General features: G+C 37.4%; 1 protein-coding gene across 1 annotated transcript in view; it reads right to left on the bottom strand.

The window, feature by feature from the left end:
• The window catches only part of Sema3e (semaphorin 3E), a 247,529-nt gene that overhangs the window by 17,712 nt on the left and 201,943 nt on the right, over positions 1–27,874 (bottom strand). Inside the window, exons 6-16 of the mRNA XM_060374241.1 lie at positions 19,880–19,999; positions 18,517–18,659; positions 17,437–17,551; positions 16,974–17,043; positions 14,080–14,224; positions 11,325–11,547; positions 9,469–9,560; positions 7,549–7,590; positions 6,700–6,866; positions 3,310–3,377; positions 1,442–1,581 (exon numbers count right to left, since the gene is read on the bottom strand). Coding sequence (XP_060230224.1) covers positions 1,442–1,581; positions 3,310–3,377; positions 6,700–6,866; positions 7,549–7,590; positions 9,469–9,560; positions 11,325–11,547; positions 14,080–14,224; positions 16,974–17,043; positions 17,437–17,551; positions 18,517–18,659; positions 19,880–19,999 — 1,325 coding nt within the window. The remainder of the gene's footprint in view (positions 1–1,441; positions 1,582–3,309; positions 3,378–6,699; positions 6,867–7,548; positions 7,591–9,468; positions 9,561–11,324; positions 11,548–14,079; positions 14,225–16,973; positions 17,044–17,436; positions 17,552–18,516; positions 18,660–19,879; positions 20,000–27,874) is intronic.

A 27,874-nucleotide genomic window follows, 5' to 3' on the forward strand; every position in this document is an offset into this window, starting at 1 on the left:
GACAGGGCTGTAGGAATCCCATTACTCACTCAACTTGAAAATGTCTTTTTTAGCAAAGGCCATCTGTACTGTATTCATCAAGATCTTCCCACTGATGTGAACATTCTCGTAGCTAATTTAAAATTCCACTTGGAAAAATAGAGTTGAGATCCTCCTTGAGCATGAGCGCTCTCCCTTCCTAAGGACCCTATGCCCTGGACACAACCAACTAACCGACTTTCTCTTGTCACGTCCCCATTCTTGTAATGTCCTCTACACCATTCCAGGTATGCTTCAAATGCTGCCTCTTCCCCTGTCTTTCAAAGCAGCAAAGTCATTGCTTCTAATTCTTACGTGACCTCAGAAGCATAATATCCAAAACTACTCAAAATGGGGAGAATGGTGAGGCTTGCCTTTGTTCCAGTGGCTTAGAACCCTATGTCAGTGTCTCATATTTGATTTAAAATTTTATGGACATTGACATCACTATTATTCTTATATGTGCATAAGTTTGCTATTGTTCAGGAATGCTATCTTGGTGTATATAGTTTAAGATATTGCTGTGCAATTGTTTCTGACATGAACTCATGAGCTTCCCCTCCCCCCTGTGGGAGGAGCAGCCTTGCTAGGCCACAGATAAGGACATTGCAACCATCCTGAAGATACCTGATAAGCTAGGGCCAGATGGAAGGAGAGGAGGACACCCCCTCTCAGTAGACTCGGAAGGGGGCAGGGAGGAGATGAGGGAGGGAGGGGAGGATTGGGAGGATAAGAGAGAGAGGGCTACAGATGGGATACAAATGAATGTATAAAATTGTTTAAAAATAAAAAAATATAAATAAATAAATAGATGAATAAATAAATAAAGATGTTGCCATGCCATATATCATAAAGCTGTAGGTACTTTTAGGAAGAAATACATCAAATGTTGATGTCCATAATTTAAAATATCAATCCATATATATATATATATATGTAAAATAATCTATTTGAAATGTAAACCATATGTTTAGAAATCTACATTTATGAACATTACAAAATTTTATACACACATAAATAACACTTAAAAAAGAAAATTGATTTAAAAATATTAGGTTTGTATGTGTGTTGAAATATGTGTTTTTACGTTTGTTTATGCACATGAGCAAGAGCGCATATATAAGTTGGAATACAACCTTAGTGTCTTAGCAACCCTCCATGATGTGTTTTTTAGATGGGTACTTTCACTAGTCTGGAGACTGGAAAGATTGGCTGGCTGGATCCTATCCTCCAAGATTAAGTTGCCTGCCCCTCTCCAGTGTCACAATTTCAAACTTACACCACCATGTTTAGGTGTTTTATATTCTAGAAATAGTAAGATGTAGTTAAGTCAACATGGTTTCATTTTAAACACCCAGATCACCTGTTTTCTGCTTCTCACTCTAGGTAAGACACGAAAGGTGAATGCATAGCTATGAGTTACCTCTTCTTTTCTTAGGTCACGTCCCTTCTGTACAAACCAGACGACTTTTGCTTGTAGCGACCGTGGGGTGCATTCCAGCAAAGTACTGTTGCTTTCTATGCCATAAACCAGCCTCTCTTCAGTCCTGTCCAACGCGTCTCCTGCAACAAAAAGGTAATAACATCAGCCTTAAGATTGGAATTTTAGCTCTCAGTGGTTGGAGCTCTACCTAACAGTGCTCCAAAGTAGATACTAAGACTCATAACCAAACCTTCGGCAGAGTGCAGGGAATCACATGAAAGAAGGGGAGTTTGATGTGGAAAGGATAGGAGCTCCACAAGGACCAAACGTATCTGGACACAGGGTCTTTTCTGAGATGGACACTCAACCAAAGTCCATGAGAGGATAAAACCTAGAACCTCTGCTCGGATGTGACCCGTGATAGCTCGGTAATCAATTGGTTTCCCATAGTAAGGGGAACAAGGACTATTTCTAACAGGAACTCAGTGACTGGCTCTTTGACCTCCCAACCCTCCAAGGGAGGAGCAGTACTGTTAGGCCACAGAGGAGGACTTTGCAGCCAGTCCTGAAAATACCTGACAAAAGGGAGTCATATGAAAGGGGAGGAGGTCCTCCCCTATCAGTGGACTTGGAAAGGGACAGGGAGGAGATGAGGGAGGGAGGGTGGGATTGGGGAGGGAATGAGGGATACAGCTGGGATTCAGAATTAACAAAATGTAACTAATGAGAAAAATAAAATTATAAAAAAAAAAGATTGGAATTTTATTACTAATTTCTTAAACTGTGTTCTGGTGCCAGAGTAATGTAAGTAACTCTTCTGGGTGCTGATTTCTACCCAGTCATTTAAAGCCATTATTAAGAATGCCATATGAGAATTTGGAGATTAAAAAGGAAAGTAGATGATGAAGTGGGCTAGAAGGTGGCATCTGGGAACTTAGTTCTAAAATAGGGGGCAGTGATAAAGTCCATCAAAGAGAAACTCACGGAAATCAGTGGCAATGTTCTCTGATAAGGCAGGAGAAGGCATGAGCAGCAGATGTTCAAACAAGGGTATCATTTGATTGCCCAGAATTTTTGCCCTCACTTTCAAAACTGACCTCTAAACTTCCTAAGACTAATAAGACCATGCTTTCTGTTCCTGATACTCTCAGAAGCTAGAATAACTGCATTGAATCTCAAGTCTGCTTGGATCCAAACATCAAAACAAATGAACAAATATCTGGGCTGCAAGTTCTAAAAATGGCATAACCACCATTGGCTCCAAATGGTGGCACCCATCATCCTGTTGCTTCTCAGTGAACCCAGCTTGGGTATCATACAATGGCTCAAAATATCATTTCCTGTTTTGTTTAGTTTTCTTGTTGTTGCACAAATATGAGGCCAGTTAATAATCTGTTCTAAAGTTACTCTGCTGTAGCAGAAGAAGAAACAGTTTTCATCTGTTCTAAAAATGACATATGCTACGTCATACATAGTAAGAATAAATTCAAACCAGGTGGTGGTGGCGGCGGCACACACCTTTAATCCCAGAACTCATGAGGCAGAGACTGGCAGAACCCTGAATTTAAGGCCAGCCTGCCCCACAGAGGGAGGTTCAGGACAGCCACTGCCATCAACCAGCGCTCTGCTGCTTTCTCGTCCTAAGGTTCCTCAGCCTTGATCTCTAATATCAGACTGTATTAGCAATGGTATCTGGAGCCAGTTTTGCTAGTTCTGTAAAATACCATACACCTGATTTTAAGTATCTGTGAGAAAAACAGATACATCCAGGGACAGTGTTTCAGGAAAGTGACTCATTTAAAGAAATGTGCAGTTTCCCCTCAGCGTACGTTGGGTAAAGGCGAACAAGCGATTTTTCTAAGGATTACCGACAAACTGCTGTCCGAAGCACTGCTGGGCGGCATTGCCATGTCTGACGTCCTGCCTGCGGAAACGCCTGGGAGAGAGAGAGAGAGAGAGAGGGGAGGAGAGATTCTGAGATACAATTTCCTGGATTTTAAAATGCAGCCAACCACACTGAAGATTCTAGCAAAACTCTGTTGTCAGGGGGAACAAAACTGTTTTATGAAACTAGCATAAAATCGAAGTTTTACACTTTTCTTTTTTTCCACAGAGCATTTTCAATGGCTAAAAGATCTACACAACACTGTTCTTTAAATGTTTATGTAAGTTTGAATTTCAGATATTCAAGTAGTAATTTAATCACTCTTTCTTTACATTTTGTTAAATATTTCATTCAACAAGAAACTTGTAGTTTGTAAAGGGATGACAAGCGGTGTGTGCAGGTAATTACTCCGGGAATTTATTTGAGCAGAAAGTGTAACAAAGCTCCTCTATATAATGAAGCACAATAAGGAAAAAGATATTTAAATCCAACTCGTTTAACTCTTTGGAGTCTTACGTTTTCACTGTTACTGTTCTTTCGTCTCTTCATTGTCTTTAAAAATGATAGTGGAATGCTAGTCAAGGGGTGGGAGTTTTCCTCACATGGGAAAGGCAAGGGTAGAAGATATTACCAATCAAGTTTCAGGGTTATGTTCTATACACAAAAGAATACGTGTTTTAAATAGACAGCCAATTAGAAAACCTCGCAGAAGACCCAGAATTTTATAAAGTTAAGGTTAGAACTTCAAAAGGTGTCATTGCTTTGAGCTAGACTGAAAAAACCTTATAGTAAAAGCAGAGCTAGGAGGTTTTAGATTTTGTTTTACGCTAGTGTGGACAGCTAGGTGTAACTGGCAGCAGGCAGGGAGTGACTTCAGCTGCCAGTGTGGGTGCTCCCTTAGATGACCACTGCTTCATTCTGCTGGACAATGGTGATGAACGGAGTGGAGATTAAAAGAGTGAGGGAAGGAAATGGTTTCCATGTTGCAGAGATAATGCTTTATTGAGATCATTATAATAGCCATATGTGGATAATAGAAACAACATTCTAGATCACTCTAGATAAGCAAGTTGAATGGTATATAAAGAATTCAAAAATTTGTTCGAAATAATTGGAAACATGCCTTCACAAAAAGGGTACATCTTCCAGCAAGCTTTCTGTTCCTGCTATAGTGCTCTAATACAATTGTCCCTTATCCCAGCATTAAATGAAACAGGTATAATGATCAGGGCAAGAAGGATGTTTGAGCAAAGGAGCCATGCATTCTTGAAGGCTGCATATTTTTCTTATATTCCTTACTTCTTAGAAACCTTTAAAGAGGACACTGAAAATAGACAAAATGAGATCCAGGAGGAGAAAAGGAGTCAGCTCCAAAGATTACAGTGTACTTTGGAAGGCCAGTTTAAAGAAGTGGCCAGATTGTGAATTAGTCTTTCCCCACTGACTCATTTTCACTCTGTGAGCAGAAAAAAATGTTTATGTAAATGACCAGTTTTCTCTTCCAGCTTCTATTCAAGTTTGAGGCAGAACTGATCCTATAAAAGCAAACCATTTTCTTTCCATGTGCTGGCACTTTCCCAAAAGCTTCTCCTCCAGGAGTGGGTGATAGCTGCAAAGAATTTGACACGGTGAAAGTTCTCTAGTACCCTGAACTCAGTTAATTTATTTATAAGCATGGCTTCAGTATTATCTCTTACTGCTGTCCCTACTCTGCTATTTTGTACATTTATCTAACCTTTTCAAAGTAACTCATTTAACCTACTTTTATATATATTATCCACTTTATGGCTGCACACTTTTAAAAGAGGCACACCAAATGAAGAAACATTAGCCCTGGAAACTGACTGGTTCAAGCTTAGCGTCATTGTGGTGTGACATGGCTCCTCTTGTGCATTCTATGCCTTTGCCTAGATTAACCCCTTTCAACTGGAAGCTCCACAGACTCTCTCGTAAGAGTGTTCTCAGTTTTATAGAGAATGCAATAAAACATTATGTACACTGCACTTGATCAAGTAGCTAAAGTACTCAGCGGTGAGCTACCACCAGCGCTGTTGGCAGTTCTGCTCTGCACCGGAAGATCAAGCATTCTTTCCTTATACCCCAGGGTTGCAGAACAGAACTCCCGTAGTAGCTGAACAAACTGTCCTCAGCATTTAAAGTACTGTCGCAGCTTTATTCTTCAAGAACGAGTTCAAATACCTATAAGCGTTTGCAGAAAATAGAATGAGTTGCTCACTTGTTTAGCGCAGTTGGCACATTGTTTGGCCCACACTTCTCTGGAAGGCTCACTTCACCGTAGGCTTATTCTCCCCTGTCTTTAAATCCTTCTAAGGATGTCGATTTGCTCAAGTCAGATTAATAAAAGTTTTGAATTACTTAAGGCTTTTATGTTTGTGCATGTGACAGAGAAAGAGAATGAGAGAGAGAGAGAGAGAATGAGAGATTTTTGTGTGATCATAAAAGGATAATTATACTGATTTAGATTCAATTTGATTCAAAATATATATGGAAAAAAATAACCAAAACTTATGCGGCACATATAACTGGAATTTATACAAATTTCTTTCTGAGGGAATTTTAGATAGTTGTCTGTGTGTTTTATTTATTCCTTGTGAGAGAAAAAAAAAATCCTGCTTATTATATACGACTTTTTATTATTTATTTTCTTAATATGTATAAAATCTCATGTAGTTTGAGTGGAAAAATACCCTTCAAAGTGCTTCTTGAGCCTAAAATCCTGTTTAATATAGCTTGCATTGACTTTTCCTTATAAATGGCAATGACATCATAGATCTATAGACATTAGAGTTCAGAGGTCTCTCGGTACCTTTCATTAGTGTTGAATTAAATCACACATTTCATTAATTAGACAGGTCATGCATTTGCCTAGGAGTTAAAATATTCACTTTCTAATGAAATAAATGAAGACCAGCTGCTTGAGAGGACATGCGAAACTACAGAATGTGTTTTAGGATATATTTATTTATTTTCTTTTTAAGTCTCTGAATCCTTCAAGTGTGGTGCTGCCATTTCTATGTCTTAAGTTTATCTGAACTTCATTATGTCCTGCAGGGGGGGAAAAAGCAAAGGAGGGGTATATTTAATTCCCAGTGAGATAAAAAGTAAATGACCAAAAGGGATGTTCATCCATGGTCATGTCTGGTACATGACAGTGTATCAAAGTCATGTGAAGAGAAATTGCAAACTGTAAATGCTTAGATTTATCATCAAAATACAGCAGAAGTAATTTATTTAGATTAAAACAGCTTACTTTCATTGAATGGGCACAAAAAGAAAGAAAGAACAAAAGACCAAGAAAATTATAGTTTTCCTGAACAATGGAAACATGCCAGGAAGGATGACTGCTTTTTACCTCTTTGCGTGTGCACCAGTTGGGTAGTACCTGGAGCAGGATATGCCATCCCAGGCACAGTAAGGGTCCCGAGCCAGGCAGCAGTCAGCACAAGCGCTCCCGTACATGTCACAGTGATGGAATCTGACTTGTGCCACCGCAGAGGTGGATCCAATGTAGAGCTGTTGCTACATGAAACGAGAAGCCGTTAGCAGAGGTGAATTTATAGAAGATAGCTCCTGGGTTCCTACAGTGGCAGTGTAAAATAATGAGCAACCTCCTTTCCTTATATGAATCATGTGCTAACATTCTTTTTTTAATTAAATTTTTATTTTTTACATTAGTTACATTTTATTCACTTTATATCCCAGCTGTAGCCCCCTCCCTCAGCCCTCTCCCCAATCCCACTGTCCCTCCCTAATCTCCTCCCTTGCCCCTTCCCAAATCCGATGATAGGGGAGGTCCTCCTCCCCTTCCATCTGACCCTAGTTTATCAGGTCTCATCAGGACTGGCTACAATGTCCTCCTCTGTGGCCTGACAAGGCTGCTCCTCCCTCAGGGGGGTGGTCAAAGAGCCAGCCACTGAGTTCATGTCAGAGACAGTCTCTGTTCCCCTTACTAGGATTCCCACTTGGATACTGAGCTGTCATGGGCTACTTCTGTGCAGGGGTTCTAAGTTTTATCCATGAGTGGTCCTTGGTTGGAGTATCAGTCTCAGAAAAGACCCCTGTGACCAGATTTCTTGGTTCTGTTGCTCTGCTTATGGAGTTCCTGTCCTCTCCAGGTCTTACTAACTCCCCCTTGTTAACATTCTTGAACACTGTGTTTTAACTAACAAACAGAAAAGACTCAGACATGTAAGCAACTTACTCTCTTTGAAGAAATTTCCATAGAAATGATAGGAACTGGATCCTGAAATCATTCAAAATGTTTTATTTTTAGTAAATATAGAACTAGCTGCTTAACAAGAAGTCAAAATACTTCAGAGTGATTCTATGCTTGCAGCCTATAGCTCTTGCTTTAGTATTTCACTGTGTAAATCCAACTCTATTAAAACACCTTTTAATTATTATAGTGCAGTGGATCAGTTGTGCCAATGAGAACAACTGAGGATCCAATCAGTTTATTATTTGTCTCAGGAGTAAATAGTAACTGCTTTAAATAATACCTTTTTATTCATAAACTCATTTATCTTTAGAATAATAAAGTAGAAATTTTACTAAGGTAAACCATTTTGATTATTTGAACCAGAGCCTGTGTAGAGTATGTGTGTATTAGAGTGGCCATATTAAATCACTATACATTCTTTGGCCAAGATGAAGAACCTCGTTTCCTTAGGATTACAGTAGAGGAAAGACAATCCATTGGGGGCCTCCAGGTTAGTTTAGTAATGTTGCTTAATGGTCAAACCTTTTAATGAGCACAAGAAACTCTCCATTAATCCTACAAACAGAAATGCCAGGTAGATGGAATTCACTCTGGGAATAGTTACCCTTTGAGGATTTAATTTTTAAGAGAAACTGTTTGATCTTTTATGTTAGTTTTTAAATTACTCTTGAATTTATTTATTGAGTGTGTGTTCTTGTGCCATGTTGCCTGTGTGGAGGTGATAGGACTCCTTCCAGGAATCTGTTCTTTCCTTCCACCATGTAGGTTCCTGGGATCAAACTCAGGACTTTGTATTGGCAGCAAATACCTCTTCTGCCTGAGGCATCTCTCTTACCTTATCAGTTTTTGTCTTGTTTTGTTTCATTTATTTATTTTTATGCATGTGCAATTTTTTTGTGACATTTTGACAACAAAACTCCTTGCACATGAGGGCATTATTCATTTATTCATCCTTGTAGCAACGTTCCTAAAAGGATATGGTGAAAAGATACACTGGTGTGTACTGAAAATAAGAGCCACTGCTCCAAATGTGAAATCAAATCTTAAATAGATGCCTACAATGCAAGAATAAAGAACATGCTCCAAGTATGATGCTGATGTGCTGTGAAGTGTTTCCAAACTTAGAACAGCTGTGATGTGTCCTAATGTACAGTTATGTATGACTTGAGCTTCATTCAACCATAGAGTTATGATGCTATTGAAAGTAAGCTCAGTACTATGTCATCAACGATGTAGACTATTATACTGTAAACAGAAACAAGCGTAAAGCAGGGCTGTGAGTTGTTCAGATGAAAGTATTGTGATCAGAAATTTGCAGGATCCTCTTGGGAAGAAATGAGTGAGGACTGCTCATGGGCTTAATCGTGATATCTGTTCCATTAATGAGACTTCACAGTATATGTGTGCTGTTTATGTTACAGGTGCATATACATAATTATGTATTTTCACAAATTCATTCTAGGCTTTCATATAATTTTCTATTTTTTCTTTTTCTTGGTGACTCTTTTGTGTACTTAATCCATTATGCTTGGACATAGTGTGCTCCTCCCACAATGTGCACTGTTGGAAATGTGTCACTTAAGCGACTGTGTTAATAATATGTTTATGCAAGATGTGAGTCTTCAGTAGTTGTCCTGGAACCTACATGTGAGATAGGTGCTATTTTTTTTTTTTTTAATGACTGTGGTTGGATACTAGCATTTTTTCTCTTACATGAATATTCACAGTTTTGAGCATTCTGACTATGGGAGACAAACACTAGGTTTTAAATTACTCTCCACTCCAAATTTCTCTGAATTAAAAGCACCATTATTTGAGAAAAACTCCTGAAACTAGTATAGTGCCTTTTCTCTTTATTTTCAGCGTTGATTGTGTGTGGGATCTGAATCTTCATTTAATTACCTTGAATATCAGAAGCTCCTCTAGAATGACTTCCTCCATCCACTCTGTTTCTTGGTTGTAAATTGTGATCACTTTCAGCACAATTCCTGTATCTGTGAAAAGCAAAATTGGCAATAATCGAAGGAAGGACTGAGTCTTCAAACAGAAAATATGATTACACAAAACATGTAATCATTGGCAGTTAAATCATGTGGCTACTTACACATCAATAACTGCAAGTAGACAAAAACAATTTTGGGTGCCTCACCAAAAGTTTAAATTATATCTATCTATCTATCTATCTATCTATCTCCTATATTATAATATAAAACGTATATTCAAAATAGTTTGGTTTATAAAAAAGCAAACAAAATCATAGATTCAGATTTCAAATTGCCATATTTTAGATGTTTCTTTTGTGAAGAATCAGTCAAGAAGATAGTCTCCATCTCCCTAACTACCTGTAAAAATGTGTGTAACACTTTTATCCAAGAAAAGCACAGATTATTTTGTTGGTTTTGATAGTGTTGAACACTGTCAGTGGCTGCAGTCTGAGACCTATGTATTCTATTTTCCAAATATTTAGTTTGGGATAATTAAAGTTAACAATGTGGGCCCTAGAAAATATTTTTCAGCTCCAGGTTTTCTCTGATATAATTTGTATCTTTAGATTGGATTTAAAAGGAAATGGCTACACCAATGAACCAGGAATAGACATATCCATATTGAAATTTGATAGGCTAAAGAGAATGTTCAGTGTGGAAACTGTTTGCCATGTAATCATGAGGATATGAGTTCTGCCTCAATACCCATGTACCATCTGGACATAGCAGCACATCTGTAGTCCTTGCACTGGGTGTGCAAAGACAGAATGATACCTGGGCTTACTGGCCAGCCAAGTCTACCCCATCAAGGGACCAATAGTCAGCTACTCAGATCTCATGGCTTCCTGCTGCTTTATAAAACTGTATTTCTAGTTTAGATTTCCATTTTATCTTTTATTATTTCTGACATTTTGAGTTTGATCTATCTGCTTAAAATTTTAATGAGAAATCTATTTTCCCACATGCAAACTTGGTATGGGTAGAAACAATAATTCATAAAATATATTAGACCTTTGGAAGTATTAATCCATGAACATTTGTGAGAATTGAGCAATTTATAAAATTTTATCAAACCCTAATATGAGTTAATAAAACTATTTAATAATTAACCTGATAGAAATTACCTTTATATTCTATTAGCTAAAAGGAATAAAAATTGTCACATTTCAGAAACTAAGCACACTGACATCATGCAAAAGCAAAAATTTTAGGTTTCTTACGGGGGTCTGATTCTTACATAATATTGCAATCTCAGAGCACATTATTAACCTTATCAACAGTGATAAAATACACCCTACACTGAGGGTCTGTTTTGATAAATTTAATGTGTTTTTTTTTTTGTTTTGTTTTTGCTTAAATATTATTTTAGAAAAGAAAAAGCAGTAAACTAGAGAAGCATGAACAGTGGGTTTTAGCAATGCATTCTTTTTCAGGCCAGGACTCCTGGCAATGTGAAACTCCACAGGGCAGAACACTTAAGAAGTCTTCTTAAAATCATTGCTGTGATCAGTGCTGTGCTGCACACAGAGAAGGGGATTTTGAACTGAAGCACCACACAGGATTTGTTCTTCATAACTCTGGGTGCTCAACAATTTGTAAATTTCTTCTCATAAATGAGACTTAATATGATGACATTAATTGAAGTTTTGAATTCATTTAGTCATTTTATCTTTAACAGTCTCTAAACATGTTAGTGGAACAACAGGATATGTGCTGATTGGTAAAAGTATCTGAGGGTGAGTTAAAGTGTATCAGTACTTTCTAATTCTTTACCTGTCCCAATAAATAAAACATCATACTGGCCATCTTCAGCTTCCACTCGATCCACTGCTAGTTGCTTCAGGTTATACTTTCCATCTGTCTTCACAAGTATTGGTTTTTTATGAGCAGGTTTTATGGGCTGATACATTAGCGGATGCGTTCTTGCAAATCGAATGGCATCATCAGGGTAGTCTTTGGTGGTTCCATACTTCCCTCCATTCACTTTGCTGGCACACTGAAATGCAAATTGGTTAGCTTATTCTTTTCCTTTCACACCTAAAGAGCAAACATATGACCACTGACAAGAAGAAATAGAAAAGTTAGATAAGCTCTAGCAGCAAACTCTGCATTCAGTAGTGCATAGCAGTTCTACATCTTTGGTTCCTGAAACAAGTTCAGTATTAAAAATTTCAAAAAAATTATTTTGAAAATGCGGCATTGGAAGACACAGAGAACACTGATATATACAATGCAGGAAAATTTGTGGATGGCAAATGAATGCAACGTGAATGATCAAATATTTTTATGCTTTTGAATATTGTTTTTTTTATTTGAAGTAAAATTATAAAGTGAAGAGTATGTCATTTGTTGTTGGCATAGTTTAGTTATAGAGTACTTGTCTAGCATATGTGATGCCCTGGATTCAATATATTGTATCCAAGAAGAGAAGAGAAGAGAAGAGAAGAGAAGAGAAGAGAAGAGAAGAGAAGAGAAGAGAAGAGAAGAGAAGAGAAGAGAAGAGAAGAGAAAGGGAGGAGAGGGGAGGGGAGGGGGAAGAGAGGGGAGGGGAGGGGGAGAGGAAGGGAAGAGAAGAGAAGGGAAGAGAAGATAAGGGAAGAGAAGAGAAGAGAAGAGGGGGAAAGAAAAGAACAAAAGGAAGGAAGGATGCACCATTCATCAGAACAACACATGTCTTTTGGTAATCTCTAAAGTTTAGGAACACTGGGGTGGTAAGAGTTGGAGGACCCCATGTCTAAAGGCAGACTGAGCTACAAAGTGAGACTGTGTCTTAAAAAAAAAAGGACTATAATTGTACAAAATAGGTTTCTCATTCCTGAAAGTATGCTAAGATGGTGATGTTTCTGCTTCCTGATCGCATAATTCTAGCATTATAGTATGGAGCTATTTAAATTCCATTGTCCCGAGCTAAGAAGACAAAACCTCTTCGTGTTATTCTGATATAATCTGTACGATTTTTGTATTATTTCATATGTGTTTAAAACTGAAAAAAAAAAATGAAAACCTAGTTACTTGCTCTTACATGTTACAGTTCTGAAGACTCTGGGTTAAAATGCACAGCTCCAGAGCACTGCAAGACATACTGTTTGGAATACTGACACTCATCTTTGCTTTGCTCCTCACGTTCACACATGTTCCTCTAGAATCAACACCAGTCATTAAAAATATCTTTATTTCTTTCTAATTTAGTGTATAAATGTGGTAGTTAAGTAACCAGGATCTGTAAAGGGGGTATTCATAATTGTTTGTTTTTAAAAATCAGTCCAGATGGCTAAATTTGTCATGTGTTATGCATTTGCTTCCGCTTGCACAAGACGCTATTGGAAACATTTTGGACTACCTTCTACCTTGGAAGAAGTTCAACAACCAGTCACTTCCTCCAACCTCCTCTAAGGCCATGTGGTTTCAAGAAGCATTTCCAGCTAAGCCACAGGAGTAGATTTTCCCATTTAAATTACAATTTCAAGCAATACAGGGAAATAAAATATACTTTATGTCTTACTGGAAGTAATAATTTTAAGTTGGTGAGAGTGGTTATTGTGATAAGGCTTTACACTGGCTAATGGAGGTGAGGCTTGCTTTCATTTGGAGCTTCAGCTCTACAAAAATGGTTTCTCTATGACTTTGTTGTAACCATGGAATCAGTATAGGCTCACAACCTCACCAGCTGCTTGTTAAAGTGAAGATATGGACCTGCATGATAAGCTAAACATTTGCACACTGGTACTCACATAAAACACAGAATGGTGCAACCTTTTCCAGCCTGCTTGCATTTGGGATTTATGATCTAAGTCTGCATCATCATCCTCATTATTTTCAATTTTAGACATGTCCCAATGAAAAGCACAAAAGACGTAGATATAACTAGTTAGACTTTTGGTACATTTCAGAGGAAAATGATAAAAATTCCTTTGTTCTGCTAATGGACCAAGTAAAGATAGTCTTTCCTGGGGAGCACATAAGTGAACGCAGACATTAAAATATTAAAACTAGACAGGATCTTATTGTTTTAAAGTGGTATGTGATACTAATTCTCCTCACAAGGCTGGAAGAAAACTATCCTATGCCCACTTAATTAAATATCTCCATGTTTACCAGTATCCCTAACGCCAAAAGTTATATTGTTGCTACTTGGTGGAAGTGTCAGTGGGCACATATTTTACAATGCTGCTAAGAGGGATCCACTTAAGATTATATATACTATGGCTGTGGGGTCAAAACTATCCCCAATCATGGTCCCCTGGACAAGTGGAGAGCCTTGCATTCTAGAGGGTTTCCACAGTGCTCTCCTGTACCCTACCAAATCATATTCAGTAAAAAAATCTCAGATTCAGTCTGCTTTAAAAAAAGATTAAATGTCCTTTACATTAATAATTACATAAAACTCAGCATTACATAAAACTTCTTTATTGTTGGAACATTCTTTCAGATATTAAATTCTTAAATATTTTAACTGCAAAGTTAAGATAGAACATGTGAAACAAAGACTTCTAACATAGGAAAAGTATGTCAAAATGATTATACTTACTGATCCGGGCCTTGGGTAAGGGACTTTTCCTTCATACAGTGACCAGTGGTATTCAGGGCCTTCTTTATGTGCATATGGGCCATTAAAGGCTTCCCGTATACTTGACATGTGATAGACACATATAGCATGGCCTCTAAATATGTTGCTGAAAAATAAAAATTACAAATATAGACATAACTAAGTTCAGTTGGTCAAATACCCAATGTGTATATATACATACATATATATATATACATACATACGTACGTACATACACACATTAGAATTAATTTTTGAGTTAAAAACCATCAATTTTTTAAAGCATAGAATATTCTAGAAATTTTGAATATTACATTATTTTAAGTAATAAAATCAAAAGACTTTCCATTCCTCATTTCCAGTTTACTAAACTTGTAAATTACATTATAAGGACGACCTTGTGCAACCACTTTGTAATTGTTAAGTCCTCTGTTGGGTTTTTCTTTTACTTGACTTATTTTCACTATATCCTTTCTTTTTCCCTTTTTCTTTCTTTCTGCCTTCCGTCCTTCCTTCCCTCCTCCCCTCCGTCCTTTCTTGCTTGCTTCTTTGAGGAAGCAGGAGCTGCAGTGTATGTGCACACAGTCAGAGTCCATCTTATAAGAGTCATCTTATAAGAGTCTCTCCTGTGCAATGTGGGTTCTATCGACCAAACTCATGTTGTCAGGCTTGGAAGCAAGTTCTTTTCCTAATGAGCCATCTTTCCAGCTCCCTTGTATATCTTTTAAAGATTATTAGCAAATTAAGTTGGTAATTTAAAAGGAGTATTTCTGAGTCTTTACATCTTGAATGTAGTGTTCCTTTAATCACCATGCTGTTAATTTTACTACAAATTCTATTTGCACTGTACTAGACTTCCTAGTAGCCTTTCCCCTACTTAGCATGGAGTTCTGTAAAGAAGTCACTGAGTTTTTCAGTAATGGAAAGATTGTGTAAAACTCAGATAGGTAATCTTCATACGAAGCAGAGATCAAAATGCTTTTTAAAATGGACAAAAAGTTCTACATTTAGAGGGTAATGATCATTGTTGAATACAAGTTATTGGGGATATCTGAAATCACATTTACTGTTATACTACTTGACCACAGAGCCATCGTTTGAAAGAAGTATACCATTTCGCAGCCTCCATACTATGTGAATTAAAATAAATGATGTTTGTGAAGGAGCTTTAGTAAAATGTAAACTGGTGCAAATGTATTTCCTTCACCCTGGGCCAGCTGTAGAACAGCAGTCATGTTACTGTCTTAGGAAATCAATTCACACATTTTATAACACACCTTGAAGCAATTGGAAATGCCCGTGATACTGGGGAAAACTAGACAGCCTCAGCTGAAGTAGCAATAAACCTTTGATCACCATTCTGCAAATATCACCCTCTGTGGCAGGTACAGCTGGGAGCTGTTTTCCCCCTCTCAGGTTTATATATAAATTGAACAAAGTTGAAATCATGGAAGGAAATCATGGCTTTGATTTCTCTGAATGATCCAATATGCTATCATATAGGAGATTAGCTTTTAAACCAATAATTTTAGCCAACAGAAAACATACACATTAACTCATAGGTAGAAATTATCATTTGAAGAATTATGCACAAATTATTTTCTGGCATAAAAATGAAGTAAAAAAGGGGCTGTCTGTATTGTGGTGACTATCAATACATGTTAACTTTTTAAATTTATTTCAAAGTAGAGTTAATAGAAAGAACTGTTCCCATATTAGTCTGTGGAACAAAAGATCTTGTTACAAGATACTTGTTCAAAGAGCTTTTCAATGTTTTTCATTCAAACTGATCCTTTAAAATCACCTGCTGAAAACCTCACCAAAACTATGGTAAGGCCCTAAGTAAGTCCCAGGTATGGAGTCATATTCCAATTTATAGTTCATACATTGGTGATTGAGAACGGAGTCATGTCAATCCATCTCTGTTAAAATATTGAGATAATTTCTTCTTTATTATTATTGTTATTTGTTTTTTGAAAGATACTCAGGAAAGTGGGCATATAAACTTTCAGCTGAAATTGATTATAGGAATATTTATTCACATATGAGTGCATGTAAAATATTTCTTTATAGTACTCTTCCATGATATACAAAATTCCCAAATGCAAAGGGAGAAATAACATATCTATAAGCTTTGAACTTGAGCACTGCATTTCTCAATGGAGAGCAGATGACAAGGGTGTGTTCAGTATGAATCTGCATGGGAGGAAAACAACAAAAACAAAGGTGTGAAAACTGCTTCCTGTCTAAGGAACCAGAAACATTTCTTGGACATGGGTGGCAAGTATCAGAGCACTGATGTAAACTGATATTGGAAAAGAAAGTCATTTCCGAAAATAGAGTGAATTAAAGGAGAGAAAAGACCCATTGCTAAGAACTGCCAATGGAAATGCTGATCTCTGTAAAGGGATCATCAGTCATTGAAGAAGTCAGAGGAAAAAAAAAAAAAAAACTACCCCCAAATTAATGCTGAACACTTAGTTACTAGAGCACTTTTTGAAAGCCTGGATTAAAAATTTTCATTTGAGAAATAGAAGAATTACCCAAGACTTGGTAGCATCCAAGTCATGTCTTATAACCTGACCACCTAAGACTGTCAAATGGTTGTACATGAGTAATTAAAGAGATTGGAAGGGTAGTGGTTGCAGGTGGGTGATGGGATGCTGCAACAAAACCATAAGGGCTAGCTTGAGATTGTCGCTTTGAAAATGAAGGCCAGCTGCAGTCAGGGAAAGCAAGAGAAACTGGACACTTACAAAGTCCAGAGGAAGAGAATGATAACAGGGTCAGCAGATTTCTGATTTATGTACACCATGAAAGGTACTGCGGTGAGACCATTTTTCTCTCTAGTGTTTTATTGACTATAAGTTTCTCACCTGGTAGTATTGAACAGTCCAAATATCACTGGATTCTTGGGATCTCTGGTAGGCAGTAAAAACACATCCTCTGAAACAACAAAAAGACCATTCCATCATTTAGTATTTCTAAACTTCTTTTCGTGCAAAGAAAATGTACTTACATAAAATAGTTCAGAACTGCAGATTTTAAGATCCAATTTTTCCAATTTACTGCTGTGACCAGGACAGAGCAATGAGTCATTGCTCCTCATTGGGTGACTTAGGCTGAATGACAGAGAAGGTCTCAGCAGGAGCAAAATGAGTCTCTTTGTCCTGAAACTCTTCTGCCCTATCAGAGGTGAATGGATCAAAATGAAAAGATAGAAACTTGTCTTTGGTATGGAGAGCTCAAACACTACAGGAGATGTGTTTTTCATACATGCCTAAGAGAGGGATAGATGTAGAGAAGGATGTATGTAAAGAAATAAAATGTGACAGTTACCTAGTTCATCAAAGTATGTGTCAATTCCATTCATTCCTGGTACTGAGCAAACCAGCCTTGCTTTCAGGAATGTGCTCCACTTATTCACCAGTATTCTCTGTCCTCCCATGTCATTCTGTGAAACACAAAATGGACAAAGAAGTGTTAAATAAATAACATTTACCAACCAAGGTTTAATACAGTGAAATGGGAAGATACTGTGGTTCAGATAGATAGATAGATAGATAGATAGATAGATAGATAGATAGATAGATAGATAAAGAAAATTTAGCAAAATTCTCAGAAAGCATTACAAATCATTCCTTCTCACTCTTTCCTTGAATTGCCTCATCAGCGCAGTCTTTTCTTCTTAGAGATTGTTTTTAGTTTCGCTGAGCCTATGGATGATCACCATGTGTGTGCAGGTGCTCCAAACCAGAAAGGGTCATCTGATCCCCAGGATTGGAGTCACAGGTGGCTGTGAACTCCTTGATGTGGCTGTGGGAATTTAAATGGGCTCCTTTGCAAATGCAGCAAGTGCTCTTAACTGCTAAGCTATTTCTGCAGCCCCTCAATTTAGTACTTTAATTCAAGTACCCTCAATATATTTTCTATCACAGATATTAATTATATGGTTGTCTGTCCTAAATAAATTGCTGATTTTATTATACACATAATTTTTTTTAAAAAAACTTATATTCCCAAATATAAGAAGCACTAATTGTAGACTCCTTCTTAAAATGGTTTTGAAAATGGGAAAACATCAATCTTAAGCCTCTTTTACAGTGAAACGTTCATTAGCAGTGCAGCGATTATGGATCTGAGACAGGAAGCTTGATTTAGTAATATCAAGTTCACAAAGTCAACAGAATACTGCAAAACAAAGTAGATGCCTGCTAGGGTGTTCAAAGTCGCACGAGTAAAGAAGGGCTGTGGAATACTCAAGAGTTGAGGGAGGAGAGACAACCATCAAAGCGTGCTTTATGAAATGCTCAGAAGAACCAACGAAGTATAAGCATAAGACAGTGTAACAGACGCCTGGCTGTAGACCGGGAGGTGAGGGGGTCAGCAAGCACGACGCCAGAGACACGCCAGCCTCACCACGCACAGCCGCCCCACTCGGGTGTAGATGGTGTGGGCATTGTTCTCCGCCTCCAATGCCTTCTCGGTAAAAAAGAAGTACATTTTGTTGTCATCACGGTCTTCGTTATCAGGAATCATGTACGAGCCTACAAATTTTGGTTCTGGAGACAGAACGTAAATGAAAAAGTGAAAAAAAAAAAGTTAGACATGTAATGGTGCAATAATAAAGCCACCCTGGTCAGTTATTTATCACCTGATTGTCAAGGTTTCATTGGTTTGTGAGAAAATACACACTTTCTTGAAAGTTTTAGATGATTACCGAAAAGTAGACAATTATCCTTTTATATGCAAATCAATAGACACTTTAAAACGTAATTTAAATAGAAAAAATAAGGGTCACGGATGCAGAAAACACAGTGTATTGAAACAAAATGTATTTAGTGAAGGTACAAGCTGGAGGCATTATGAAAACAATCTATGAATTTCTTCTCATTCTATATAAAATGGATGTACATGCAAGCTCCATATTAAAAGCATATTGTTACTTATTTTTTACTTTATACATAACCTATCACTAAGCATCATGGAAGATCATTTATTTTTAAAGTGAGAAATTTAAGCTTTTGCGTTTATAGTCAAAGAATCTGGCTAGGTGGCATTTTGATGATAATATGTATGCGTGCTGAAGCTTAATCGTGGAATGCTGGGAATTATGAAAATGCTCACTATAACTCAGCATTTTCACCCCTCGATCTACCAGTATGTGACAAAATATTAAAAGATACACTCATATATATGTAAGTTTTATGTTTACATATGTAAGTTTATATGTAATAAAATATATCATATACACATATAATTTATATATCATAGTTAATATATTTAAATAAATAAATGTAAATATATATTTATATATAATAATATATCTTTAATATATAAATATATATCTTTAATATATATAAATATTTTATATATATGTATATGTATATACATATATATATATATATATATATATGGTTAGGGAATGGCTAGTGACCCTCCTAAAATTTTATTTGTCTCTAAAATGCAGCATGATTCTATAAATGCAAATAGGGCTAACATTCACTGTAGCAGCAGTGATATAGACTGACAGGCAAAAGCTATGAGTCTTTACTTTCCACATATACGACTTGTTTATTTCATTTAACTCTTGATACTAAGCGTTGCTTTAAATAAACTTACTGCATAATTAAGGCAATTATGTATAAAGTGATGAACATATGTCATATGTATTTTGGACTATTTTGTGCCTCTGTTTTTACTGTCAGAATGGCAGACCTAGCCATGGAGCATAGACTACCTTTCCTTTCTGATTTCCAAACCCTTGTCTTCTCTCTCCTACCTTTGAGCAGCCGTTCATCGTCATGCTCGGTACGAATGTGGCCCAGCTTCCCCATGCTGCGGAAGATCGCTGAGTCTCTGCCCCAGTAGTCACTGTAGAGGCCAGCAAACAGTTCGCTACCTGCACAGGTGCATCAGAGAAAAAAGAAGTTCATGTCTGCCTCTCAATCACAAGTTGGGGTAGAAGCCGCTGTTGCGTCATAAACACTAGATTTATACACATTCGACTGGAGGCCGTCAACACGATTGCTCAGGGCAGGAGTGAAGCAACCACAGAGCAGTGTGTCAAGCCCTGCTTGCCTCTCAGCTGTGAATTCCGTGCATCATTTTCACTCTGAGTGAGGAAAGGAGTAGCACTCAGAGTTATTAGGAGAAAAGCACTGGGGGACACTGGTGAATGTGGAGAAATGTTTGGTGACACAGCCTGGGTTCATCTTATTAGAGCAAACTTCTTTCAACCTTGGTATCAACTGTTTTATCATTATAGCTGTATCGGTATTACTTGATGTTCCATTAACGCAAGCGGTTCTAAAGTCTTTTTTTTTTTTTTTTTTTTTTGCCTTTAGTCTGAATTTACCACGGGGAGGACAAAGTTTGTCAAAGTCGAGTCTCCAGTTGTCTAACGTGTAAGTTTATAGCTGAGTCAGAGGAGACTGGGGGAAAGAGTTCAAGACATATGTAGAGTCAGCAGAATGATGACTGACTGACCTTAGCTTCAGCTCACTGAGAAGCCGAAGGCATAAAAACAGCTTCTGAGATTATTCAAATTTACAATGTGTTTTTAGGGAAAGAAATAAAGACATTAACAGTAGCTTAGGAGGAGAGGACACAATTCTTTTCATTACAAATGGAAATCGTGAGGGCATGGTCTGAACCTCAGAAATGTTATCATTAGGAGGCGTGGGCACTGGGAATGTCCTTCCATCCATCCCATAACCACAGAGTGTAATCCCTGTGCAGCACTCGTCCCAGAAGCCTGGCCTGGGCACGCCTAGCCTTGCTGTCCTGCTCTGTCCCTGATGAATGTCTCTAACAGAGTAACAAATGTCACCACATCTCTCTCAGGGCAGGAACTTCAATTAGAACAGTTAAATCAGTTTCCGGCTGTGTACCCAGAATTCTAGCAGGATTTGAAATAAGTTACCTTGTTTTTGTTTTTTTTTTTTTTTGTTTTTTTTTTGGTCTTTTTGTTATTTTGTCTTTTTTTTTTTTTTTTTTTTTTTTTCCAGAGCTGAGGACCGAACCCAGGGCCTTGCGCTTGCTAGGCAAGCGCTCTACCACTGAGCTAAATCCCCAACCCCAAATATCTATTTATTTATTATGTATACAGTGTTCTGTCTGCATGTACACCTGCATGCCAGAAGAGGGCACCAGATCTCATTATAGAGGTTGTGAGCCACCATGTGACCATGTGGTTGGGAGTTTGAAATAAGTACAGAGATGGTTATGTTTGAAAAAATACATCATTAATTTTTTTATTTTGGTGTTTACATGTTATAGACACATATACACTTATATACAATATATGTGCGAGTGTGTGTTCACATGGGTTAGGCTGTAAATGTGTTTGCCAGTATGTAGAAGTCAGAAGTCAAATTTGAGTGGTATTCCCCATGTATCTTCTTTTCTTTTCTATCATCATGATCATCATTACGGGAGACCAGTTGTCCTCCTTCTCTTCCTCCTCATCATCACTGGAGACCAGTTCTCTCACTGGGACTTGGGCTCACTGATTCAGCAAGGCTGAGTGGCCAGTGAGACATACTTCCTGCTGTGCTTCCTTGGCACCTGAATTAAAGAGCATGCCATGCTGGGCTATTCAGACACTGAGGACCAAAATCAGGTCCTCATACTTGTGTGGAAGCACTTTGCTAATTCTGCCATCTTCACAGCCTCTACTGATGCTTTTCAAAATCGTGAAAATGTTGTTCATGTGCACAGTTGTGATTTAAAATACTTCAAAGTTTAAGAAAATGCACAAAATCATATTTATAATTTAATGCACCAATTTATACTATGTTTTGAAATTAAGACTAATAATGTTACCACTGTAAAAATTTGATCAAATATATTCACTCAATTTAAGAAAACTGGAGATATTGTTTGCAAATTTATGCTATTTGTTTCAGAAATTCTGAAGTTTTTAGACTAACATAAAATCTTTAAAACTTTTTTTTCTTTTCATCATCGTTATTATTTACAGTGTATTCACTTTGTATGCCAGTTGTAGCCCCCTTCCTAGTCTCCTCCCTGTCCCACACTTCATCCCTCTTCCTCCCCTATCCCTCTCCCCTAGTCCACTGATAGAGGAAGTCCTCCTCTCCTACCGTCTGCCCCTAGTCTATCAGGTCCCATCAGGACTGCCTGGATCCTCTTCCTCTGTGGGCTGGCTAGGTCACCCAACCAGGGAGAAGTGATTCAGGAGCAGGAAACCGAGTTCATGTCAGAGACTGTCTCTTCTCCCCTTGCTAAGGAACCCACAAGGAGACTGAGCTTTCTATGGGCAACATCTGAGCAGGGGGTCCTGGTCCTCTCCATGCATGGCCTCTCATTGATACATGGGTCTCTGCAGTCCCCCACGGGACCAGCTTTTTTGGCTTTGTTGGTCTCCTTGTGGATGCAGGAAGTACACACAGGACTTCTCTTGAGATTATACTTTTTCATGAAGCAAGCAAGAAAGGAAAAACAAATGAACAGAGTTCACAACCGTCAAATCAGAGTGAAAAATGCCAAGTGCCAAGTTCAGCTCCTCTCACCCTGGGATTTATGTTGAACTTCTCAACAGAGCAAGTTTAGACAAGGAGAGAAAGCTGTTGTATTTATGTCATGTATTAACATATGCAAAATGAGAGGTGAGATAATAGAAAATAAAATAAAGGTGCAGAATCTATGTTAAATATGACTTAATAACATTTTATAGAAATTATTTACACATACCTATGTATGGGGGAAAGAAGATTTTTGAAACAAAAACATTAGACACATGAATCATTTCCTGAGATTCCGTCTACATTATTTAAAAAGATTTAAGAATCATTAATTCTCTTGCTAAAATGGCCAGGCTGGCTCATAAATAGTAATCAAAATAGTTTTGTCCTCACATACTATAATTGAATTTTACATATAAAATATAAAGGCCATCTTTTTAAAACATTTTTACGAAGAGTTGGTCTTTAAAATATAATGATTATTTTCCTTTCCTTCAGTTTTAAGGATTAGATTTGCTTTAGTTGACCAAGGATTTCAATTATTATTATTATGGAAATACAATCTTTTACTCCTATCCAAAAACCTTGCTTCAATTATTCCTATTTCGAACGATGCTTAAAAGTTCTGCCTGACTTGATCAAAGCCAAACAATAAACGTATCAGCCAGTAGATGGCAGCACGATGATAACAAATAATGTCTTGGGTTGGCAGGATGTCTGCTCTCAGATGTCATGTTTTCATTCTTACTCAGTTTCTCTTTTTGTAGCCAGATGAAAGAAAATACTTCATGAAAAATTTAAATAACTAAATATCAATGTTGTGATTTAAATGTGAAAGGAGCTAGCCAGGTGCTAAGCAAGCTAGGGAAACAACCAAATGTGTTTCGGTTGGCTTGTTAGCCGATACTCAGAAGGAAAAGCTCCTGCTTTTATGAATTGTTATCTTTGTGAAAAATACCGAAACAAAAAAAAAAAAATCGATTTATAATACACAGGTACTGTATTTGGCAAACCACTTCCCAAAGAAAACTAAAAGGAAGATAAATCCATTAACGATAAATATAGATAAACTTATGTACAATTAATACATAATTGTAATTAAATATGTAAAACTATGCCATGTCATACTAAAAATGCATTTTAAAGAAAATGACTATTTTTAAGGTTCATTTTATTTATTTATTTATTACATACACAGTACTCTGCCTGCGTGCCAGCAGGGGACACCAGATCTCATTATAGATGGTTGTGAGCCACCATGTGCTTGCTGGGACTTGAACTCAGGACCTTTGGAAGACCATTCAGTGCTCTTAACCTCGGAGCCATCTCTCCAGCCTCCAATAAATATTTTCTTCAAAAAATACTTCTTAAAATTATAAATATTTGGCATCATTAAAATTTTGAGTCAATTATTTTGCTAATTTCTAGAACGAAACAGCAAATAACAAGTAGGTAACTCTTATTTTTCTTATTTAAAAATAGATTTTCATATGGTGCAAAATCTGTTTTAGAGTTTCAGTAGTAAGGAACATACAAGGAAAAAAGAAAAGACAATTATTCTACGTCATAAAAAAACAAATCCACTGTGAGTTATTTTTAAGGTAAAGAAAGCCATAAACACTTTTGTCATATTGTAATTTTTGTGATGGAATTCTATTTGTAGGTTTGTTTAAACATAATGCACCCTTAGTATTTCAGGAAACTCACCATAAATTTAGTTAATAGATTGCACATCCTATGAATTTTTACTCATTATGTAGGAAGGCATATTTTAATAATTTAGTATAAACAACTCACAATAGTTATTTGCAACCTTCTCACTTTATTTTACTCAAATGTTTCTCCTATTTATATTATAAATGTATGATATAAGATTCATAATAAGGTTAAATGCACTGGCCTTGTGAATAATAAGTCACCATCCATACTAAAAGAACCCACAAAGAATATGTCATTAGGTAGTTAGTCTTTTGAGCATTTTGCTTTCTTGTCTTGCCAATTGACTAACCATAATCATCAATGCTCAGAAGGTGGTTTCTGGGGACAAAAATGGAAAAGAAAAGTGTGTTCACTTGCTGACACACATGTCTGCAGTTGTATGTTCTTGGTAGCCAACCAGTGACATCAATCAGTACAGTCATGGTCAATTGAATTCACGAGGGACACGGTGGAATCAGAAGCTTGGAAAGCAGAGATATTTTAGGGAGGCACTGAGTGTTTTGTTTTTTTTTTTTTTATTAGAGGAAACAATTATGATATGAGCAAAGTATTCAAATAGCTCTTTGGAGACTTGCAGCCATGGCCAGAAGATGCAGGAAGCACGTTGTCAGTGGGCATTTTGCCAATGTGAGGAAACATCAGCCTTGAGTAAGACATTTTTTAGGGATGGCAAAGTGGAAGGGAGTAACTTGAAATCTCTTTCTATGCAGTTGGGGTGAATGCAAAAAAAATGAATATACATTTCTAACTGCTCTTGATATAAATACACTAAATTCAGCAGAAATGATTACTTTTTCTTAAATTTTTTGCAACTAAGAACTTCAAACAATTGCTTGTATTTTCCCAATATGCTCTTCAATTATTTTCTGTTCAATTAACCTTTGTTTCTTGCATAGAGCAGGTAATAGTGTGTATACTTCTAAATATAACTTTTTAAATAAAAGTTCACAAAAAAATTCTATGTTTTTAAACTTTGTAGTTTTTTTTTTTTTCACTGATGAATGCACATGGGACCATAGTTGGACAAAAAGGATTACTTTAAAATAATTTTAAAGTTTACGATTGTGTATGGTGTGTTTGCTTGTGTGTGTGTGTGTGTGTGTGTGTGTAGATGGGAATGAGAATGTGAGTATGTTCCGCAGGGTACATGTGGAGATCAGGGAACATCTCTCCTACAAATCAAACTAAGGTCACCTGACTTTGGCTGCAAGCACTGTGCACCTGCTAACTCATCTTAATAGCCACAAATTAATATCCCTTAATGCTAGCTATTTCCTGAAATAAAGTATTACATCTTTAACTTGTAACCCTATGGCTGTCCTAATCAGAGTTAACCGATGCAGAGCTGAGGAGGTGGCTCTGTTGGTTAGTGCAGTTGCTAAGCAGGCATGAGTACAGAAGTTTGGATCTTGGGTACCCATGCAAAAGCTGGCATATCCTGGCACATGCATGCTGAGCCAAAGCTGAGGTTGGAAACAGGAAGGTTGCTGGGAATGGCCTGGCCATCAGTCTACCTCCCGGGCAGTAAGAAACCTTCTGTTAAATGAATGAAGTGGAAAGTTAAAACAGGACAGCCAACATCGTCCTCTGGCTACTACACACATGAGCAGAGGAGCCGGCATCTACAACCATACATGCGCTTTCAACACACACACAACATGATATGGCAAGGTGGATTCTCTAAACACTAGCTCCTGTCATCTTAGTAAAGTATTGGTATTTCAGGTGTGATAGGAATATAACACACCAGCAATTCTAACAAAATTAATGGGAAAAATAAAGTGTAAAATGTTAACCCATAGGCTTGAAAGAGAATGTGCATGACAGCCTGAGGTATGCCACGTTACACAAAGCAGCTGAAAAGAGAGAAAACATATGACACAAGGAAAAAGCTCATGAGTTTTGATTTGGCTGACCACTAAATTACATGCTTTCTATTTTATCCTCCTAGTAAGTTATGCGATAAGTTCCTTCCGGCTATTAGAAAGCCACAAGGAAGTAACACACCAAGCTCGGGGTATCGACAGCCATTAAAGCCAGGAAGCACTTAATAGTTATTAAAACAAATTTTGATAAGATATTTGTGAGGACCCTGGGGATGAATTGGCTAAACACAATAAAAACAAATATCGTATCTGAGTGATGAGCTTTCATGTAGGCCACCAAAATAAATCACGTCTCTTGATGACATTGAAGAGCAAGGTGTTTTAGGATTGACCCCTGTTTGATTGGCTTCAGGTCATGGGGAACATTACTGCATACGGCATTGCTTTGCTCCTGAATCCTTTCTAACAAAGAAGCTGTTATCAGTTAATTCCAAAATTAGATTATAAATTTAACGAAAGCATGCATATTGATTTCTTTCACCTACTAAATAATATTCATTTTTACTCCAGAGATTCTTAAAGTGAATTACTTAACTAAAATTAAAACTGTATCTATAAGTGGGAAATAAATGAGCATGTTGGTACACACCTTTGATCTCAGGACATGGAATACAAACACACAGGTGGCTCTATGTGAGTTAAAGAGCAGCATGTTGTACCTATCAGGTTCCGTGCTGGCCACAGCTACGTAGTGAGACTCTGTCTCAATAAATGAAGGTAATAAATAAGATAAAATACTCGTGGTTTAGGAAGAATATTTTGGTTGGGGAGCAGAAGCACTGAATAGAGGAGAGATTATGGGTGGATAAATAACACTGCAGACCATTTGGAGAAGTCATGGAGAAGCACACTACTGGAGAAATTTCCATGTATATATGGAACATAGGCACATCTGAATTTATGGTGGTTGTGAGAGTTTGCACAAGGCCTATGCAAGCTCGAGGCAGATAAAATGCCAACAGAGAGAGGGGAGGTGCACAGGAACGCTCTTGGGGTCCCACCCCTAGAGGAGGAGGTATGCAATTGATTACTTGCCAGTAGATGATATCACATCTAAGATTACGTTGGCAGCACAACGTGGATTGATGGGCATTTTTTTTTAAAGGACACAAATTGGGGAAGAAGAGTGATATGGGAGAAGTTGGTGGAGAGGTGATCAAGACGCATGGTGTGGTACATTAAAAAACATACTTTTCTTTGAATGCCTCACAGTCTTGTAAATATTGCTGTCAGTGTGAGTGTTTTCTCATTAAGCTAGTCTTCAAGAGGACAGGCGGTTACACATCATGTGGCATACAATGAACAAAGACACAAGGAATGGTGGTCAAAAGATGGTTGGTCGTCTCTGTGTGGGAGTCTTGTGTTAACCCATCAGAACAGAACGTGTGTGGCCATAAAATATCATATTAATATATTCTTCTCTGTCAAAGTAGACGACACCGAACCTGCCAAATTCCAAGTCAGGTAGCTCCGTTTTCCAGCTCACTTTTTTACTGCTTTTTCAACAGAGTGAGTTATTTTTACTTCCTATCTTGTGAAGGGCTGCGGCTCACATAGGTTATCAGGTTTCCAGTCCAGTGGCTACAGCTTTTCCACAGTGAGGAAATGATCTCTGCACAGTACTTTGGGATAAGAGAAAATGGACAAATGTGAAGAATTATGCTTTTATTTCTTCTCTTTAGA

This window comes from Meriones unguiculatus, chromosome 21 (genome assembly GCF_030254825.1).
Source record: "Meriones unguiculatus strain TT.TT164.6M chromosome 21, Bangor_MerUng_6.1, whole genome shotgun sequence".
Lineage (NCBI taxonomy): Eukaryota > Metazoa > Chordata > Mammalia > Rodentia > Muridae > Meriones > Meriones unguiculatus.